The sequence below is a fragment of the Exophiala mesophila genome (assembly GCF_000836275.1).
Source record: "Exophiala mesophila strain CBS 40295 unplaced genomic scaffold supercont1.1, whole genome shotgun sequence".
NCBI classification, from domain to species: Eukaryota; Fungi; Ascomycota; class Eurotiomycetes; order Chaetothyriales; family Herpotrichiellaceae; genus Exophiala; species Exophiala mesophila.
In genome coordinates this window covers 2,918,307-2,937,565 of record NW_015622504.1, presented here as the reverse complement: position 1 = coordinate 2,937,565, position 19,259 = coordinate 2,918,307, and the positions used below count along the sequence as shown (strand labels likewise).

Genomic DNA, 19,259 nt, shown 5'->3' with positions numbered 1-19,259 from the left:
GCGGCACTTAAGAAATTGTTGATAGTACAGATGTGATATTCTGATACTCATGCCCGCAACTCAGGCTACTGATAATGCTACTCGCTATGTACGCTGAATCATCCTTAATGGCTGTAAATATCAATGTCGTTGAAACGTCCTTGTCGTGTTTCAAAAGCCTGAGACGCCGCACATTCATATCATCCCAAAGACAACCCTTTCTCACTCCCTCTTCTTCTGCTTGGACCATCTCCTCCAACTGCCACCAACTGGGGCTTCAGTCCTCTCTTGACCATCCAAATTTCCCTCTGTATCACGCAGTCTGGAGAGGCCGTCATCGACAGCCACCACCGTCAACGGACTAATCCGGCCCAGCGGACTTCGTTGTGCTGCGGCGAGGCGGCTGTCGATGAGATTCTGTTGTGTAGCAAGTGCGTTCAGATGCCGGGACAGCTCTGTCGGATCGGGTGTTCCCAAAGAAAGTGTCCTTTGCCTCGCTGCTGTCCCCAAAGTGAGTTCTCTTGGAGCTCGATATGCCGAAGGCGCCGACATTGTACTTCTTCGGGGCCTATGGGCCCGTGCCTTTTGTGGGCTTCTCTGAGGCGTTTCGTGCTCATACTGCCCATCAGACTGGAAGCCCAACCCCCGCTCGTCTGCTGAAAAGCTCCCAATACGCTGCGGTGTATGTATAGATATGCCTTCCGAGTCGCTCATATCTAGCGAATGATGCTCCCATCGTCGGTTGAATCCCATTTCTGTCTCGGATGGCGTTGGTGATGACATGGCTTTCTCCCACAGGTGGCTTGGTCCTGGCTCAGCGGGCACGAAACGCCCTTCTACACTCGAAGACGGGTGCAGGGCTGATGGCCGAGTCCGCCTTCGCCGACTTTCCATGGCCGGCTTGAATGTTTCCGGCACCACATTGAGATCGTCCCCGGTCTCAATGGCATGCTCAATCGCTTGCTGTGGTGTCGTCTTGAAATCTGCAGCTCCGGCATCTGCTCTTGGTCCACCCCATGTTCTCTGGCCCGCGGTGAGAATTCCATATACCATGAATATCTAGTTCAGGAATGGACTGATGGTGAACATCAGAGGGTACAGAATTGACTTCCATCTGTGCAATTTGATTGCAAAATAAAGCATCAGTGCCCAGTTGAGTCCACATGAAATACACATGAACTCCCAAGGTAGGCGCTGAACCTCGCTAGCGGTGGAACACAACGAAACAAGTGTAATGAGAAGCAGTAATGCCGTAGTCCTGATCGTGATTGTCATGAACCGGAGCAAACACAGAAAGGGGTATTTTCTCCACAAACGTGCATCTGTCAACATGCATACTTCATTTGTGATGAAGCCCAGGAACCAGCGTCGTCTTTGTTTGATCAATGCCCGAAAGCTCTGAACAGCCTCCGTTTTGCAAAATGCGCTCGTGCTCAGTTGAATCTGAAACGGCCCTTTCGCTCCCAGCATGAACAAATGAGTCAACCACCTGTCCTCACCAAGATGTGTTTTTGCATAGTCGAATAAGTCTTCGCACTCCTCGGTCCGGTCGGAGAAGTAGAATCGAGCCATGTTGCGGAAGGCCGAGAATCGAAGCAGCGTCAATGCTCCGGGTAGGCACGTTACCGCACCACAAGCTGATTCCACAGAGCGTTCAAACAGCTGACCATGAAGATATTCCATATCTTGCATGATAGTTAGGAATGTATTCTTGTCCGTTCGACATGTGATGACTCCCGTCATTGCAAGCATCTCGTGCTTGTTACCGGGTTTCAATTCCATATCGTACATGAAGTTCTGGATGCAGACTGGGTCCAGAATGCAGTCAGAGTCGATATATAATATGAACAGATCATCTTTCTGTTGAAGGTATCGTTTGTAAATCTTATCGATCAGCAGGAATGTCGCTTTCTGACAATGTCGCTTTCCTCCGTGGGAAAATCTTGATAGGGTGATCCGGACACCATTGTACGCCACATCAATTGATTGTGGAAACTCTCTCAAGGTGATCGGGATGCCTAAACGCTCGGCCGTTTTCAAGTAGAGCTCATCAATGTTGTCTCCATCGAACGAGACAAATACATGAATACACGACTTGGGGTAGTCCGAGTCGACCACCGAATTGATCGCTGTCCACAAGGTATCAGGAGGTTCTTTGTACACGGGCATCACCACGACAATCTTGGGAGCTGACCGTTCCTTGAGCAGGTATTTGATTCTTTTCTTGCGCCCGAGAGGGACCACGACGATGCGGTAGACGCAGAGCAGCCAGGGGACAATGAGGAGGAGGGCAAATGTATAGAAAGCGAACTTCATAAGGAAGTCTGACAAGATACGCGGGAAGTATTGTGTTATTCGGTTTGGCAGCGGCAATGTGACAATCATGACGGGAAGGAATACGCCCCTGCAAAAATAGACGTTAGTTGTTTCCAGAAAAGAGGGCGTCCGCTAACCTCAAGGTGCAGAAAAGCACAGCGCCAACGGCAGCGAGCAGTTTCTGCGACCAATGATCTGCCTTCTTGTAGGCCTTTCCAAGGCAATAACAGAATGCTGCTACCCATAGGAAAGACTCAACGAACGCTGCGATCATCAGGGGGCCAATTAGTGAGATGGCAACTATCTAACGACAGTCATGTCAGGGGCATCGAAAACACGAAAGGGAGCCGAGAACTAACATCAGATACAGACCAAGGGCCTGTTTCATAGTCCGAGTCCATCTTGCGTAGACTTAGCGTAGCAGCCCTCTGATGGGTTGTGGAGTGAGATTAGAACTCCTCTGGGAAGAATGATTGAGAAATGGAGTGACGATGGAGAGCAGGAGTCTTGAGTTGTATGGGGTCGTGTTGATCGACAGGGTTCCACTGTTGTTCCTGAGGGCGCAAGTCTCACGAAAGGGATGAAATGCTGTCAGAGCTGTGTGGTGGGTGCGCTTTCTTGCGTGTGAGGCGTGGACGGTGTTGCAGGTAGAAATGATAAGACCTTGGTGGAGAGAAACCAGGCCGTGTCCTCTCTCCCCTGATCATAGAATATGTGCATTGAAGTGCGTGGTCTCAAACCAGAGTCTGAAGGCTGGCAGAGAGGCGAAATGAGGTGACGTGAAGGACAGAGAAAGGATGGGGCGAGGAAGGTGCAATCCGCAGTGAAGGCTGGTGGTAGTCGCTTGCCACTTGCCGGGTGATCGGTCATCCTCGTCAAGGGTTACCATGGAGCGTGAAGACGCAGAGGTCACTGCCTAGCTGCACAGTGCATCCTCAATCAGTCTAAACCAAGAGGGAGGGAAACTGCAGATATGATGTCAGTTGAAGGCGAATATTGCTCCAGATGAAGAAGGAAGCGTGGCATCCTAGATGTAATTGACAACTCAACGATGAATAAAGTGGTTGAATCAAGATGTTGTTTCGTGTTGCTATCAATAAACATCGTCGGATCCTAGAAGGTCAACCCTGGCGCCATAACACCACGCCAGATCCCCAGAAATTTGCATCCAATGCCAGAAGAGTAGCCGATACTCTTGTTCTATCACAATATCACCTATCCCCACTGATTGTACTATCTACATCGGTCCAGGTACTCCCAGGTGTTCGAATACCATCTCCAATATCACTCAGGAGATCATCCGAACTGTCTTCAGCTTCACTTGCATGTATGTCGCTCACACTCCCCGCCAAGCTCGGCGTCATGGCTGCTGGTGGGGTGCGGTCCCCCGAGCGGTCGAAAATATTGTCAAGGCGAGCCTCTCTGTGACCTAAAGATCTATAAACCGGTGATTCTGAACGGCTGGCCACAGTGTGTGAGTTCTCAGACGCAACAGCCGAGAAGTAGTCTGATTGTTGAAGTCGTGCACGTAGATGCTCAGCGGTCGGAATTGAATAATCAGGATCAGGAAATTCGTCTGTAGTTGGCGTGAGGTCAACAAGGCTCTCAGACCCATGGCTTGGCGGTATTTGAATATTTCTGACAGAGAGTGGTATGTTCCAAGCCTCGCGCATTTCACGCTCATATCTTGATTCAGAGGGCGTGCTTCCCAGATGCAAAGAGGTCGACTCAGGTTCTGCTCGTAACAAATTCGGGTTGCTGTCATGCGAGAATGGTGGCTGAACTGTGTGGGACTCCCCAGATCTCTGTCGCATTTCGCTCATTCCTCCTTGTGTGTCTATGGCAGTGCTAGTTCCATTGGGATTGTACTCTTCATGATCCATAGGTCTTAGGTGACCACTGTCATCGACCAGCGTATCAAAACTTGGTGAAGTTGCTGTGCTCTGAGATCCCAACCTTCTCTTTTTCCGTCGCTCTTCATTCAAACGCCCACGTTCCATGATTTCCATTCGTGCTCGTTGTCGGCGTGCTTCGGCGACTTCGCTTTTGTCCTCGTGCATGGAGATATCGGTCGACCGAGGTTGTGGTTGTGGATTGGGGCCTATCTCGTCTCCAAGCGAGTGTAGGCCCATGGCAATCTTGTGTCTCGTTCTTTGCACCCATGCCCGGACCTGAGGATTCTCGTAGGCTGCGAGGCTAGCGGCTACCAGCACGCTCACTGTGATTATGATGCCTAAAGGAGGAGCCATTGTCAGCAAAATCAAGCCACCAAGCAATTATCATGGGGAGCAAGCGAAAGATAAGCAGATTGCTCCTTTGAACGACAAGGACGATGATGTAAGGGATTGGAGCACAGACCTCGTGCAAGAGGAGCCGGCATTTTGGCTGATGCGAGTAAGCTCCTGTCGAACTTGTGGAAGTCAACGACAGCAGGCCTGTGGGCCAACGAGAAAGGAAGGTCCGAGTCAGGATTTGTAGGCGTGGGAGTAATACAAGATCGAAATCTGTCAGCCTGTTTGAGGCGATCGAGAAGTGATATACGAGGTCAGTATGACAGGCGGCGACTTAAATCGACTTGCCAGTCCTTGTATCGGCAAAAGGTGGAGAGAGGCTGCGCCACAAGAGCCTGAAAACGCCCAGAGTGACAGACCGCAAGGGCCCGAGGGGCAGCCAGGCGTCTATGCATACGCCTAAGGATACCGGAAGTCCGTACTCCGTCGAGTCCCCCGCAGTGGCGGTGCGTCTTTCCTCTTTCCCCCACTTAGTTAAAGTTCTTGGTTGTGGCACGCGTGTTTTTTCCAATATCGTGAATCCGGGCAATTTTGACGCGTGTTGGGTGTCTCCCTATGGCAGCATAGAGTCGCAAACTCCATTGTACACGCGCTGCACAGTATTTTGTGAGGATGTCTCGCGAACCCACATCCCAAAGCAGGGCTTTGACCTTGACAGAAGAACTAGAAAGGCTCGAGCAGTCAATCACTCTGACATTGCAAGGTAATCAATGGGCCTGAGGCAGCTGCTTTGACATTGTACCTGACCATGTGGCATTGCAGAAATTGATCACAACTTCAGCCGTGCACATCGCATTGTCACTTCCAGCATCTTACCAGTTGTTGAGGAGTATACTGCGCACTCCAGAGATGTGTGGGAAGGTTCCAAAGTAGGCACACCCTCCGAGATATCCTGGGATGCCTGCTAAGACCGCCTAAAAGTTTTGGAAACAGTTTTTCGAATCCAGTGCCAATGTTTCGCTATCGGGATATGAAGAACAACCCTCTCAGGACGAACATACTGATGTCACAGCCACCGATGAATCGACTGCGACAGTGAGTCGGACGGATCTTGAGACATCAGAGTCGTATGAGACGCCTTCGGCACAGCATATCTCGACCAGTTCAATCCAGGATCTCGACTTGTCGAATTTATCCGTCTCACCATCGCATAGCACACCCAGAGCCCCTACCACCCAAAGCAGTCGACCGGCAACCTTTGCCGACTATCCATCTCCTTACGAAACCTTGCGACAGGAGATCAACAGTACGTCGTTGAACGTATCCAATGTGTCCTCATCTATTCCCCCTGAGACGCCTGAGAAGGCCACTTTTGCACTGAACGACATTGCAGCCTCGCAATCTTCTCCCTTTCTTCCTCCCCAGCCAACGTCGATTCCTCGCCCCTCCACTGTTCGCAAAAAGACGGATCCTCTCCTGCACCGTGTGTTGGATCGAAATTATAGGGTTCAGGCTACCCCTCTGGCAAGCAATCGATTCACCGGCACAAGCTCGCGCGTCGGTGCAACACCTGCGACAGCGAAACAAACCCGAACCCTCGATATGGATGCTATCATGTCTTCGAGCCCAGTCGCCCCTCCAGAACTACACCCAGAGATTTTTACCTCGCCGGAACGGAAGCCACGCGTACCTGGAGTGAGTGTTCTCACACCGAGCCGAAACAAAGCGCAAACATTACAGTCGCCATCTCGAACAGCCGGAATCTGGGACAGTGACGATGATGATCTAGATGAAGATTTCCCATACGACCAGAGCCCACCCAAAACCATGCAATTTCATGTCCCACAGAATCGGTTACTAAAAACGCCAGGTACGCTGAAACCAAGTCCCTTAGACCTTGGATGACTGAACATGAGTGACTGACTTTTCAAATAGCGAAAGAGGCTTCGAAGAAGATCATGGACGACATCCTGGCAACAGCAGGAGTCGACTATGATGAAGAAATTGATTTCACCCAGGGTTTAGAAAGCCCTGGATATGACATGGACGTAAACAGCCCTAGTGTTGTACGCAGGGCAATAAATATTGAGGATGAGACTTTCTGAGTCTCATCCGATTTGACCAAGACTGATTACGAGTACACCGCCTTGTAGACCTCGAAAAAATCTGCGTGTCCCCCGTCGTTCGAGTCCAACCTGTCCATTCCCAATTGATGTGATATCTTCCAAGCCCAGACAACGAAAATATTCTTTGCAGCGACAACATGATGCTCTCGTCGCTTGATCCGAAATGGCTCTTGGGCATATAAAGTCCTGTTTTCGGGTGTGACAAGCATGCACATGTGAGTCTCCTGCCCCGCTCAACATCTATACGGTGGGCCATACTGAAGTCAATGCAAACTCTGCCCGCGGCCCCTCTCTTGGAGATCGTCGCACCCTTCACTTTGTTGGAGAAATAATTTTTTCCGCTTGTTCAAAACCGCCCCAGGACTCACTTCATCCCTTGTCACCCTCAAGATCCTACAACTGTAGTTGATTCGCCCTTCATAAATCTAAAAGCGTTGCGATCGATTTGTCTCCTCTCCGTCCCTTGTCCGAACAAACTCCCTTTGACATCACCTCCACCAGATAGATCACTCCAGTCAGGATGAAACAGAGCAAAAAGTCGGGCAAGGCGCCACCCTCTGCGCAAACCCTGTCCCTAATCGCCAAGTTCCTTGAGGATCATGATCTGGACGCTACGGGGAAGACTTTTGCCAAAGAGCTCAAGAAGTTGCAACGATCGGCCGGGCCTCCTACTGCAGACCTCGTGTCTAAGGGAGTCAAACTAGAAGACATCGTTGAGACATACAACGACAGCGGATATGGTACCCCAGGCAGCCAAGACAACCAGAAAAAGGCCAAATTGCCTTCTAAAAGAGCTGGGAAGAACAAAACACCCAGTAGCGGCAGCTCTGGCTCAAGCAATAGCGATTCAACTACTTCATCTAGCAGTGAGGACGACTCTTCGTCCGACGAGTCTGAAGCAGAGATAGCACGCCAAGGAGAGATGAAGTCGCAGCAAATCAAGAGGTCGACTCGAGCATCATCCTCATCCTCCTCATCCTCCTCCTCTAGTTCGTCTTCCTCGTCCGCCTCGGCTTCATCAAGTGACAGCGACGCTGATGACGAGGATGAGGCTTTCCCTGAAGCCAAGCCCAAGGTTGGATCGACCAAGACCTCGCGCAGCACCAGCTTGTCCTCAAATGCGGTAAAGAAAAGTCTGAAGCGAAAAGCGGACTCTAGTTCTTCCGAGTTATCCACCTCTGACTCTGACTCTGACTCTGACTCATATGACGATAATCACACGGCAAAAAGGATCAAGAGGGAACAGTCTGCATCATCCTCAGACGACTCGTCATCAAGCGAGGATACTTCTTCCGCTTCCGATTCTGCATCCGCCGCATCCGTTGCTTCTGGGGACAGCAGCGAAGAATCAAGCGACAGTGATGTATCTTCAGCGGATGAAGATAAAGACCATATCATAAAGCCTGCCTCTAACAGTTCAAGTGCCAATAGTTCTGATGATCGCTCTGACTCCTCTGGTACTGTGCAAGGGGACAACGTCAAGGTTGAAGTCACCACGGTTGAGTCCAAGGTCCTCCTAGCCGATGGTCGCACTGTCCAAACGAAGACCTCAGCCACAGCGACCAGGAAGCACACTGGGGCTAAGCCAACACCTCTGGCAGAGCTATCGGCGTTAGCAACAGAAGGCAGCCATATCAGCAATGCCTATCAAAGCTACAACTATGCCGACAGGGCGTACAATGATCTTTCCGTAACGCGAGGAAAAGGTTTCACCAAAGAGAAGAACAAGAAGAAGCGTGGCAGTTACCGAGGCGGCCAGATCGACATTAGCGGCGGCAAAGGCTTCAAGTTCGAGGACTGAAGTTTTCTATTTTTTATAGCACCCCATGTTTTCCTTCTGAGCGTTCTTTTTCGCCGTCTGACCAAAGCATGGAGTTGACGGGTCGGTTTGCGGGAGCAGTGACGATATGATAGAGCTAGAACCGGGAAATGGCCAGAACGCAGTTCAAAACGCCTGTCGCAGGTCACAAAAAGGACAACACATACCTTAGACACCGACATTGGACGATGTCACAATATTTTCGTTCGACGGTAGATAGGCAGAAAATGGGATGTCACTTTTGAGACCAAAGCTAGCCAGGAATCATCTTGCAGAGGGCAGAGTCTGAGATCTTCGTTAAGAGGCTCATCTCGTAATACGTAATATTATTGCTGCCAGTGTACAACAATCACATCGGATGGTACGTTGCGTTGCTCGAGAAGATCAGCTTGCACGGGTACTTTCCTACTGGATGGCTAGAAGAGGGGGCGAACAAGCCATCTTGACCTGCATTTCCGAAGCTTGACAAGCTTGTCTTCAATGTGACAACAACTCAAGTTCCCCTCTTTCTCCTCCATCACCTATGACAAAGACTTTGGCCGATCCCAGTATTGAGATCAGGGATCATTGTGCAAAGCTTTGGCTCCTGTTCGGTGGTGATCATGTGCCCGTGCGTCATTCGAAGAGATCTATTATTCAGTCATTGCCGACGAACTCTCGCATTGAGCAGGCACGGCAGGGAATCTGGTAGGTAACGCCGGAAGGTATAAGGGTACAACCTCAAGGATGTCCATCGTTCGTGTCAACGCCTGCCCGGACCTCTCGCGAGACTTCTAATCTTCAGGTTATCGAACCATCCTAAGATGATGGTCATCTTGAACCTCCTCCTTCTGACTGCCAGCCTGGCTTGGGCTGGCGTTCTATACCAACCCAGGCAGGAGCCATCAGCCACTGTGCCTGATTATTTCCAGACAACACCTGAGATTTTTGCAGGTCCGACTGCTACAGGTCTCATCGCACCTTTCCTGGCCCAGACAAATCCTGCGCCGTTTGGCCACGAGGCTTCCTTTGTGCCCAATGCGCCGCTCGAGACAAACTTGCCCATCTCTGGGAATACTAACAGGTCCAGCATCTTCCAGCTCCAAGGTCACCTGAGCTCATATTTTCCCAACCCTGTCGGATTCGGTGTCAATGAATATCCCGTACCTCCCGGGTCAAACATCTCTCAAGTTCATCTTCTTCATCGGCACGGTTCTAGGTATCCCACTGGCTCAGCCTCGGTGGCTGTGTTCGGACAAAAGATCTATCATCTCACGACCAACAAGACAGCGTCATGGAGTGGCGAGCTCAGCTTCCTTCAAAATTGGAAATACCAACTAGGAGCAGAGACTCTGGTGACACGGGGACACCAGGAGCTGTTCGACAGCGGGGTCTTGTTTTACTATAACTATGGTATGTGATCTGGGTTGGGGCAGAGTCCGAGAATACTGAAAAACACAAGGTCAACTTTACAACACCTCGACAAAGATCATCGCTCGCACAACTAGCCAAGATCGAATGCGAAAATCTGCAGAATACTTCATGGCTGGCTTCTTTGGTCTGGACTGGACCAATAATGTAACCTTGGAAATCATTATAGAACAGGATGGATTGAACAACTCTCTTTCCGGCGCCTCGCACTGTAATAACAGCAATTCATATCGGGCTGAAGGTGGCAACAATGCATCTCTCATTTGGGAGAACATGTACCTGGCGAATGCCACGCAACGATTTCGCAGCATGTCTGGAGATTATAACTGGACCGTGGCAGATTCGTACAACGCCCAGACTTTGTGTCCTTATGAGACGGTTGCTTTTGTAAGTTGAAACTTTGGTTCATGCAGGACTGCAGTCACTGACTCCAGGCAAGGGCTACTCGGCTTGGTGTGAGTTGTTCACATTCGAGGAGTGGCAGGGATTCGAGTATAGCATTGACCTGCAGTTCAATGGAAACAACGGCTTTGCTTCGCCGACTGGAAGAGGAGTCGGTAAGGCCTTCCATCTATTCTGGATTGAGCAGTGTTGGGGAGCTGACCTGCATATAGGCATTGGATGGGTGGAGGAACTGTACGAAAGACTGCAAGGTCAACTCCCAAATCTACCTGCGGGGTCCACCAACATCAATACCACCCTGGACGAGATGAATTCGACCTTCCCATTGAATCAAACGTTATACTTTGACTTTTCCCATGATACCAACATCATGTCCGTGATCACAGCCTTTGGCCTGAAGCAGTTTGCACAACCGTTGCCGGAAACAGGGCCTCCTGCTGATCAGCAATTGGTGGTGTCGCATGTAACACCATTTGCGGCTCGTATGGTGAGATTCTAGGGCCGATAATGAAAGAAACGATTGAGGCTGACAGTCGTCAGGTTTGGGAGATTATCAAGGCACCATACCCTGTGAAAGCGATAAGGCCCAGCGGCACAAACACCAGCACGTCAGACTTTTATGACAAAAATGGAAATGCCACAACTTATGTCCACCTCTCGCTCAATCAACGAACCGTACCACTGCACAGGAGTTATGCCGAGTGCCAGCAAAGAGATGACGGCTGGTGTGAACTATCGACTATCCTGCAGGTCTTTGATGGCTTGCTTAACACAGCCAGATTCGAGTATAGCTGCTTTGGAGAGTACCCGTCCACACCGTATGGGAACGTCACTGATGGAACCCCCACCACCAAAAGATCTTTGACCAGCGTTTTCGGCACGGGGTTAGAGTTTGGTGAGAGCAGTGACAGGTGGAGGGAGTAGCTGCAACGTCAACGACCACCATGAACGCGCATGAGCAGCTGAAGTCCATCATAATCACATGCAAAGCCAACAGGACACGGTGTCTTCTAAATATGGATTGTAACAAAGCATGGAGCCATGATGATGGTGTCGCGTGTCCAACGGTTCTTTGTTTGCTGCCTGGACGTTGGTCGCGACGTTAGATCGTATCTCGTACTACGGGCAACGGCACAGTTGCGACCCGGAGCCTCGGCCGCACGTCAGACGCCCACTTAGCTCTTTGGGTGAAATTTGGCCCACGTCACTAACCGTGTCCGGCTTTCGAGACCAACCAAGGGCAGCCCAAGAGGCCTTGAAGGCCCTGGAGGCCCGGAGGTTTTAGCGGTTCAAAGACCAATAGCGAAGCAGCACCGCCCAAGCCGTCCTTGTTTGAGAGGCACCCCGGCCGCTGCTGGTGGGCGACAAATTAGGCTAGGGCCCAAGCTCCTGGCATTAGCGTTACCCCAGACAAAATGATCCCAACAAATTTTCCAACGCACTGAATTCTGCAGTGTTTCTCGCGCCGATGAGCCAGTGATCAGGGCGTCATGGATGGCCCTTTTCCCCATAAGTCGTCCCTTGACGTGATTTTCTTGTTCAAATACCAAGGCAGCCATCTATCTAGTAGGTCAGGAGACCAACTTCAATTTTTGGATCCAACGTCTCGTCTCGACTTCGTGTCACCGACTATTCACTTCTCCCCTCTCTCCAGAGTTCCCCCTACCCCAGAACCAGATTCAATTGAACGCGCCAAGGGTCATGGTCACCCACCAGTTCGACCTTCATCCCTCGCAACGCTTGTTAGTGACACTTTAATACGACAAAAGGCACACACCAAACACCCCTGGACACAATACTAGGCAGATCCGCGACTACCCACTTCACTACCCAACACCCGTATAAAGGCCTAGTGATCCGCCACTTCCGCCGTTGACCAGTCACTCAAAATCCCCAGTCACTCAAAATCGACTCGATCGAGTTCCCTTTTCCCTTGGACTTTTCAATCTCCTCGGGACTTTGTACCGCGCATTCTCACCCATAGACACAGACCTCAAATTGTTCTTGGTGCAACATTCCTTTTACATGTCTGTTGCATGATCCCGATCCTTTCTAGGCCATTCGCCAAGTCAGACCAGCGCGATAGGTCGAGCCCAAGCTACTCTGGGCAGGAAAGGTCCTTGCGCCCGACCACCACTACCACCTTCACCTCCCACAACTTTCCTGCACCTCAAAGGCTGATTCTCCTACACACATGAGCCGAATGATTATCCTGGCAGGCGCGCCGGAGCATTCAAAGCTCGACTGGAGCGAAAAGTCACTTCTCCCCGAATCCTCACACATAGAAACCTCGTCAGCGCCGTCCTCACCCAGCCCCAAAGCCCTTGGGGCCCAATGGAGGCAGATAACCACTCAACGACTCCAGATGCGGCCCATTCTACCTAAACTCAATATCGACCCTCGACCGCAAGTCGATAGTCTCGATCGAAGTGGTGCCGAGTTCTTCAGCGCAGATGAATACATTGGCACGCAAACACCCGGTAGCGATATCAGTGCCAATGAGTCGCAACCTTCCGGGAGCTCAGTGGAGTCTTCTACGACGTCCGAGGCGCTGTCAGACTACTACGACCATTCCTTTGCGATCCACGAGGCGATTCCATCTTCACAACTAAGCGGATTCTCCGACTATACGCCGGGGACCCCACTCTATGAGAGTAGTGAAGAGATGTTTCCGCAGACACCAGGGCCTGGGTCTGGAATCATTCGCAGTCCCTCGCAACGGAGGCTTAGTCAAGCTCCGCGACCGAAACACTTGAGCGATCTCGAAGACATCCCCAATGCACGCTATCTGACCTCCATCGAGCCACAGACGATGACAGTGAACCTGATTGTCGGCGTTCTCTCGATCGCACCTCCGCGGACTGTCATCACCGGTTCCAAATATGGAAAACCACGCGAAACAGAGCTAGTCGAGATCGTGGTCGGGGATGACACAAAGACAGGGTTCAGCATCACATTATGGTTGGCACGGGAGATGAGGGTCAACTGGAAAGACGGGGCGAATGCGGCACCTGAAGGCTGCAGGAGTGCACTGCGGAGGAACCTTCGCGGCATACGACCCCGTGATGTGGTCCTACTGCAGAATGTGGCTTTAAGCTCGTTCCGCGGCAAGGTGCATGGCCAGAGCCTGAAAGGAGACGTGACTAAGATTGACTTGTTATACCGCAAGAAAATTGATGACGACGACACGAGCGGTGTTTATTCAGTGTCAAATCTGAGAACGGCCTCAACCAAGGATCCTCAGATCTTCAAAGTCAAGAAAGTTCGAGACTGGATGGTCGAGTTCGTTGGCGAGAGAGACGGTCCAAGCCTAATGGGACCCAAAGGTCGACGAAGAAGAGGAGTGGGCACTCCTGGTGCCGGGGGTAGCTACGGCTTCCTCCCTGATGATACCCAGTGATGTGCAATTTTGTTCAATTTCCTACCTTTTTTCCACCCAGCAACTTGGATATCTGACTGGGTTGCCGACACCCATATATGACGAGCCATAATGCGACGATGACATCATGTTTGGCGGGACCAATTTTATCATGGTCCTTGTGCACGAGCACTAGCTGAATGGAAGAAGGGGTCGATTCGAGAATTGGTGGATGTAATATTATCTTGGCCAGAGCGAGGAAGATAGACTGACAGGAGGTCTCTGAGAAGAGGGCATGGGGTTGGTTGGGGACAGCTGATGCATGCCTTGCAGATGCTCCCTAGCAGATTTATACACCGCCTCTTCTCTCTGTCTCTCGGTATTGTAAGCATATAGTCCAGGTTTGGTTAGCGAGTCACGAAGATACGACAGCAACAGCAACAGCAACAGCGTCTAGGTAGGATGACCATACAAATACCCAAAGTAATTAGTGAAGCGAATAAAGGACTTTTCATGATAGTGTAAGTTACTTAGGTACCACCACGTAGCTATGAAGATAATTGGTGAACGAATACAGACCTGTTGGTAGGTATGATGTTCGATGCTATTTAAAGCAGGTGCAGGACGTTTGTGGAGCATTTGCTTGCCAGTCGGCGACGTTAGCATCATTATTGGTAGCAAACCTTTCCACTGTGTTGGGTTGACTGCAAAAAAAACCTGATAATATTAACACCGGTCTCACTCTTTTAAACCGTGATCGCAAAAAAAAGTAGCCGGAAGTGTTGGCCGAAAACGTGAAACCTGATGGTCACTTCCTGAGCTGTCACTATTATAAAACGTCGTAGTATTAACTAGTGGAGGGAACTGTCATGTCACTACTAATTTCGTTCAACAGCTCCTTCCTGTCGATCGAGATCATCAACTTTTGTTCGTCGTTTTCTTCCAGTTTGGGAGTTGCCACAAGGTGAACGAGTTGCCAAAGATAGACCTGCGGGTTCCTGAATCTCCTGATTTTTTTACCCGTCATTGCCGTCATGCATCAAGTCAAGTTAGCATTTTGTGGCTGTGGGGAAAAATCTTGTACATAATACTATGAACTTGCACGACTCGTGACCTCTCACAATGACAGTCTCTGTCTGCAAATTGAAAACCTTGAACAATGAAAAGGTGGTCTCGCCCAAACCCTGCGCCTCACGATCCATAAGGAAAGGGGGAAAGGGAAGGAAGTTCCCCAGATCCAATCACATTGAAGTGCGAACTTAGGGGGATGTTCCTGATTTGCCTGGCCGGCCTGGGGCAGCGCACGGTTGGTGCACGGACACTACTAAGGAACATCAAACTCGCGATTGATTTTGCCACTTATTGGACATTCCATACAGCTGATGTCTAGCATACGCAATGTACCTGAGTTCTTGCGAGCTGGACAGGAAACGAGGTCTAAAGTCTAGAATACTCTGAGGCTGAAAGGTTAAGCAGAAGTCGGTTCAACTATCGACGCCTGCTGGAGATACAATAAAAGTGGTTATAGATTGGGGACATTGGGGATGCCCAAGGGCTGATATGTGGCGTTGCGTTGGAGATGTGTATCTTCAGTACACATAGATACGTCCAATTCCCGTGTCAACCAACAAGGGAGGTCGATCCGGGGAGCAGAATACTTCGTAGGTAAATCTTTAGGGAGAAGCGAGCGGCTAATGGAATGAATGCTATTGTCACCGTCGGGGGTGGGCAAGGTGATGGAGTTGAATCAAGGTCTAAAGAAATTGCAGTTGTCACCATGACGGAGACTGTTAGCTGCCAATCGATTGTCCATGAGCTGTCGGCGTGTGGCAGTTGATGCTTGTTGGTGGATGGCATGTCGGACAAAGAAAGGGGGAGGGGGAACTGAAGGGAACACCGCCTGGGGTCCGAGAGTTCACCATAGTCGAGATTGTGTCAGTGTATACTCGTACCCCCAAGTTACTACTGTGGAGGGATCATGATCGATCTGACGTGGACCACCGACTCATGGTGCCCATGCGAGACTTTCTGAGCTTGTGACCTTGTTCTGTCGTGTCTGTCTTTACCGGTGCCGATGCCGCTGGAAATCGCCATCCAGCTTCAAGGGTTTGGCCCTGGTGAGAAATTTCCCGCAATCCCCAGATGTAGTAAAGTGCCCGTCGCTATCGATAAATTAAGGTCAGCCGCAGCCCTGCAGGAAGCAAGCACTGCAAGCAAGACCCGTACATGATCGTCCCTCCCACGCACCGGATCCTGTGGGTTGATTTAACATTGCCGGCACCTATGGCTTTGTGGCTTGAGCTGGATTGATCTTGGAAGTAATTCAAGTGTATCTGTCTATCGGACCTTCATGGTATGCAAATACTGCGATACTGCATTACTGCATAGGCGAGCCCCTTGGAAGACTCCGGGAACAAGCATAGCGCCCAAGATGGGTCCTTCGGGGCGTAGATCCAACATTCAGGAATCAAAAAATCACGGTCGGTCGCGTCAGGTGGTATTGCATACCCACTGAGCCACCGCCAACAATGGATCCCCTCGGGGGCCTCTGCACGCCCATCATCCGCTGTCCGCTACCCGTAAGTCATTGGGCCACAGGGCCAAAATGTGCCATGATCCACAAAATTCAATCCACAAATCCCACTCTACGGTACGCTGTTAACCCCTGCAGCACATGCAGACTCGGCCGCGCCCACGACTCGCTTGCCATCACGTCTTGTCTTGTTTCTTGTTCGTGGCCAAAAGTCTCATCTTGTCACCCTCAGACACTACGTCTGTCCTCTCAGAATATAAACCTCTTCGCACGAGCCGCGTCTTTACTTCTCTTCTCCTTTTGCTCTTTGATCATAATCTTGGTAATTCTCCCGCCCGGTGGTTCTTCAACTACCATTCACTCGCTTCTTCAATAGAACTGAACATTATTTCAGACTTTTGACCGACGACACGTGTCCTCGACCTATTTCAACGACAAAACCAAAACCACCACACTCTTTACATACCCAACATGAAGGGTATGCCATCAAGGCCCCGAACCTCTGAACTGCTGTCATGCTAACGATCTGCAGCCCTCATTCTCGTCGGTGGCTTCGGCACCAGACTTCGACCTCTCACCCTCTCCAAACCCAAGCCCCTCGTCGAGTTTGCCAACCGACCCATGATCCAGCATCAGGTCGAGGCCTTGACTGCTGCCGGTGTCACAGATATTGTCCTGGCCGTCAACTACCGCCCTGAGGTTATGGCTGGTGCATTGGAAGAGTATGAGAAGCAATACAACGTCAATATCACCTTTTCCGTCGAACAGGAACCACTGGGAACCGCTGGTCCCCTGAAACTGGCTGAGAAGGTCCTTGCAAAGGATGACAAGCCTTTCTTCGTCCTCAACTCTGATGTCATCTGCGACTACCCCTTCAAAGAGCTCGCCGCCTTCCACAATGCCCACGGAAACGAGGGTACTATTATGGTTACAAAGGTCGAGGAGCCTAGCAAGTACGGTGTCGTTGTTCACCAACCAAACCACCCCTCCAGAATTGAACGATTCGTCGAGAAGCCCGTCGAGTTCGTCGGCAACCGTATCAACGCCGGTATCTACATCTTCAACACCAGCATCCTCGCCAGAATCGAACTCCGACCCACCTCCATCGAACAAGAGACCTTCCCTGCCATGACCCGCGATGGTCAACTCCATTCCATGGATCTCGAAGGCTACTGGATGGATGTTGGTCAGCCAAAGGATTTCCTTAGCGGAACTTGCTTGTTCCTCTCTTCTCTGACCAAGAAGGGCTCTAAAGAGCTGGCTCCTACTTCGGAGCCTTATGTCTATGGTGGTAATGTCTTGGTTGACCCTACCGCCAAGATTGGCAAGAATTGCCGCATTGGCCCCAATGTGACTATTGGCCCCGGCTGCGTTGTTGGCGATGGTGTCAGACTCCAGCGTTCAGTCCTGTTGAGAGACAGCCAAGTCAAGGACCACGCCTGGGTCAAGTCCACCATTGTTGGTAAGTGCAATTCTCCCCGTCACGTCCTAAACCCGCCACTGACTTTCTCCAGGCTGGCAATCCAAGGTTGGCCGATGGGCTAGACTGGAGAACGTCACCGTTCTTGGTGAGGACGTTTCTATCGGTGACGAGATCTACGTCAATGGTGGAAGCGTCTTGCCTCACAAGAGCATTAAAGCCAACGTCGAGGGTATGTTTTGTTACGCAACTAATTTTCTCCGTACCTGTCCTAACAATTTCTCCAGTCCCTTCCATCATCATGTAAATTCGCAACTCGGCATTTTCATGACCATTCTCCCAATCACTGGACCTTATTCGAGCTTTACACTCGCATGTCCGGATTAATCTTCGACCCAGTTGTCTTTATTAGCATGGCGATCACACAAACTTTTTTACATGGGGTGAAACACGTGGCGTTATCTGGAGCGAACAATACCTTTGTTTCCCATTTAGTGCTGCGAGGTTCATCAATCTGCTTCGAAACCGCAAAAGGTTAGAATTTTAGAAACGGATGACCGGATATGGTTTGGTCTTGTTGATGCAAAACGGCGTTCGATGTCGAGAATGGGGGGACAGCGAGAGCCAAACAGGCATCAAGGAAATGTCCTCGTTTCAGGATGTCGGAGGTCATACGGTTGTAATATTATGGATCGGAAAGCATCACATCACAGATCAATCGCCAGCCGGCAATCACAATGAGCGCAGAATGTATGCTGCAGACGATTAATGAATCACAATCTTGCTCTTCAAACTACTGAATTTATGTGGATGCATTTTGACGCAGTTCAACGTGATCCGCGGGCTCTGAAAAGGCGTTGGATTCTATGTGGTGTCACCTTGATTCAACCAGCCCGGTTTCCCGCCATGGTATCTGGTGTGTGGCACACCTAGCATTCTACCTCTTCACAAGTCGGCTAAAACAAAAAACGGGAAAAAAAATTGGAGTGAGGTCTTGCCCGGATTCGAACCGGGGTTACTGGAATTCTTTGCATCAAAATCCAGTGTGATGACCGCTACACTACAAAACCTTAGGGATAAAAGTTAATCCTGCCGGGTATGACGAGATTTTGAAGAAATTTCCGAGGCTTTGAAATATAAAATAATGTTTGTGTGGAGGAGAGCATCGCTAATCCCACCCCGCCCCAACAGTCTTTTAGGGTTTACTTGCAGCGATCTCTGCCCACTGTAAAGTACCTGGAGGTACCCTTAAGGCCCCTCGGGCCATGTTTCTGCGCCCCTTGGCCCGACCTGTCCCTCCCCAGAGAGCCTGATGCGTGTCAACAACAGCCCTAGTTCGTCTGTATGGTTCCAGTGGAGACAAAACGTCGATCTGTAGGTATCTGATTCTCATGCACGAGATTCCATGGTTGCATCTTCCTTTCGCCATAATTCAACATCAACACCGTGCGTACGTCATGACATGATGACCTTCATGCGCCTAAGAAGGCTTCAATCCTTGAGGCCTGAGGCCAATATTTGGCAATCACACATTGGCTGACCCATCGTCATCAATGGAGTGAGGGAGGGTATGGCGCTGCCCGACCGCCACCAGGTAGGCGAGAGAACAGAACACGTCCATCAGGTCAGCCATGGTTTCGTCCAATCCAATCCAATTGCGTGCTC

General features: G+C 50.5%; 7 protein-coding genes and 1 non-coding gene across 13 annotated transcripts; 5 read left to right on the top strand and 3 right to left on the bottom strand.

Annotated features, from left to right (window-relative positions):
* Window positions 1-201: 201 nt before the first annotated feature.
* On the bottom strand, window positions 202-2,857 carry PV10_00932 (uncharacterized protein; the record flags this gene model as incomplete). Its single annotated transcript, XM_016365075.1, has 4 exons — window positions 2,655-2,857; window positions 2,433-2,599; window positions 1,318-2,383; window positions 202-1,038 (listed from the first exon to the last, which is right to left on the bottom strand). Exons 1-4 carry the CDS (start codon window positions 2,694-2,696, stop codon window positions 202-204), a joined length of 2,112 nt encoding a protein of 703 aa, XP_016228724.1. The 5' UTR covers window positions 2,697-2,857.
* A 501-nt stretch (window positions 2,858-3,358) lies between these two features.
* Window positions 3,359-4,830, bottom strand: PV10_00931 (uncharacterized protein). The gene is made up of 2 exons (XM_016365074.1): window positions 4,654-4,830; window positions 3,359-4,528 (listed from the first exon to the last, which is right to left on the bottom strand). Exons 1-2 carry the CDS (start codon window positions 4,673-4,675, stop codon window positions 3,507-3,509), a joined length of 1,044 nt encoding a protein of 347 aa, XP_016228723.1. The 5' UTR covers window positions 4,676-4,830; the 3' UTR covers window positions 3,359-3,506.
* Window positions 4,831-5,170: 340 nt separating this feature from the next.
* On the top strand, window positions 5,171-6,643 carry PV10_00930 (uncharacterized protein). Its single transcript, XM_016365073.1, has 4 exons — window positions 5,171-5,289; window positions 5,349-5,455; window positions 5,508-6,396; window positions 6,462-6,643. Exons 1-4 carry the CDS (start codon window positions 5,199-5,201, stop codon window positions 6,629-6,631), a joined length of 1,257 nt encoding a protein of 418 aa, XP_016228722.1. The 5' UTR covers window positions 5,171-5,198; the 3' UTR covers window positions 6,632-6,643.
* A 366-nt stretch (window positions 6,644-7,009) lies between these two features.
* Window positions 7,010-8,696, top strand: PV10_00929 (uncharacterized protein). The gene has a single exon (XM_016365072.1). It carries the CDS (start codon window positions 7,173-7,175, stop codon window positions 8,451-8,453), a length of 1,281 nt encoding a protein of 426 aa, XP_016228721.1. The 5' UTR covers window positions 7,010-7,172; the 3' UTR covers window positions 8,454-8,696.
* A 581-nt stretch (window positions 8,697-9,277) lies between these two features.
* On the top strand, window positions 9,278-11,373 carry PV10_00928 (uncharacterized protein; the record flags this gene model as incomplete). The annotated part of the gene is made up of 5 exons (XM_016365071.1): window positions 9,278-9,863; window positions 9,913-10,268; window positions 10,321-10,438; window positions 10,496-10,770; window positions 10,824-11,373. 5 exons carry the CDS (start codon window positions 9,278-9,280, stop codon window positions 11,205-11,207), a joined length of 1,719 nt encoding a protein of 572 aa, XP_016228720.1. The 3' UTR covers window positions 11,208-11,373.
* Window positions 11,374-11,829: 456 nt separating this feature from the next.
* On the top strand, window positions 11,830-14,160 carry PV10_00927 (uncharacterized protein). Its single transcript, XM_016365070.1, has one exon. It carries the CDS (start codon window positions 12,478-12,480, stop codon window positions 13,681-13,683), a length of 1,206 nt encoding a protein of 401 aa, XP_016228719.1. The 5' UTR covers window positions 11,830-12,477; the 3' UTR covers window positions 13,684-14,160.
* Window positions 14,161-16,356: 2,196 nt separating this feature from the next.
* Window positions 16,357-18,688, top strand: PV10_00925 (mannose-1-phosphate guanyltransferase). 6 transcript variants are annotated; one of them, XM_016365066.1, is made up of 5 exons: window positions 16,357-16,496; window positions 16,569-16,652; window positions 16,707-17,636; window positions 17,689-17,826; window positions 17,882-18,688. In XM_016365066.1, the coding sequence occupies exons 2-5, from the start codon at window positions 16,646-16,648 to the stop codon at window positions 17,899-17,901; spliced, it is 1,095 nt and encodes a 364-aa protein (XP_016228715.1). In that variant the 5' UTR covers window positions 16,357-16,496; window positions 16,569-16,645; the 3' UTR covers window positions 17,902-18,688. The 6 variants fall into 6 exon arrangements, with proteins under 6 accessions (XP_016228715.1, XP_016228714.1, XP_016228713.1 ...); XM_016365065.1 differs by having other exon boundaries at window positions 16,357-16,652; XM_016365064.1 differs by having other exon boundaries at window positions 16,357-16,652; window positions 17,689-18,688.
* PV10_00926 lies at window positions 18,584-18,664 on the bottom strand. Its single transcript has one exon. It is a non-coding gene; the product is annotated as a tRNA-Gln (tRNA).
* Window positions 18,689-19,259: the final 571 nt, after the last annotated feature.

Coding starts and splice junctions, on each gene's coding strand:
- PV10_00929 (XM_016365072.1), top strand. CDS start 7,173: ATGAAACAGAGCAAAAAGTCGGGCAAGGCGCCACCCTCTGCGCAAACC.
- PV10_00927 (XM_016365070.1), top strand. CDS start 12,478: ATGAGCCGAATGATTATCCTGGCAGGCGCGCCGGAGCATTCAAAGCTC.
- PV10_00925 (XM_016365064.1), top strand. Junction 17,637..17,688: donor GGTCAAGTCCACCATTGTTG/GTAAGTGCAATT, acceptor GACTTTCTCCAG/GCTGGCAATCCAAGGTTGGC.
- PV10_00931 (XM_016365074.1), bottom strand. CDS start 4,675: ATGCCGGCTCCTCTTGCACGAG. Junction 4,529..4,653: donor GCCGGCTCCTCTTGCACGAG/GTCTGTGCTCCA, acceptor CTCCTCCTTTAG/GCATCATAATCACAGTGAGC.
- PV10_00930 (XM_016365073.1), top strand. CDS start 5,199: ATGTCTCGCGAACCCACATCCCAAAGCAGGGCTTTGACCTTGACAGAA. Junction 5,290..5,348: donor AATCACTCTGACATTGCAAG/GTAATCAATGGG, acceptor GTGGCATTGCAG/AAATTGATCACAACTTCAGC. Junction 6,397..6,461: donor TCGGTTACTAAAAACGCCAG/GTACGCTGAAAC, acceptor CTTTTCAAATAG/CGAAAGAGGCTTCGAAGAAG.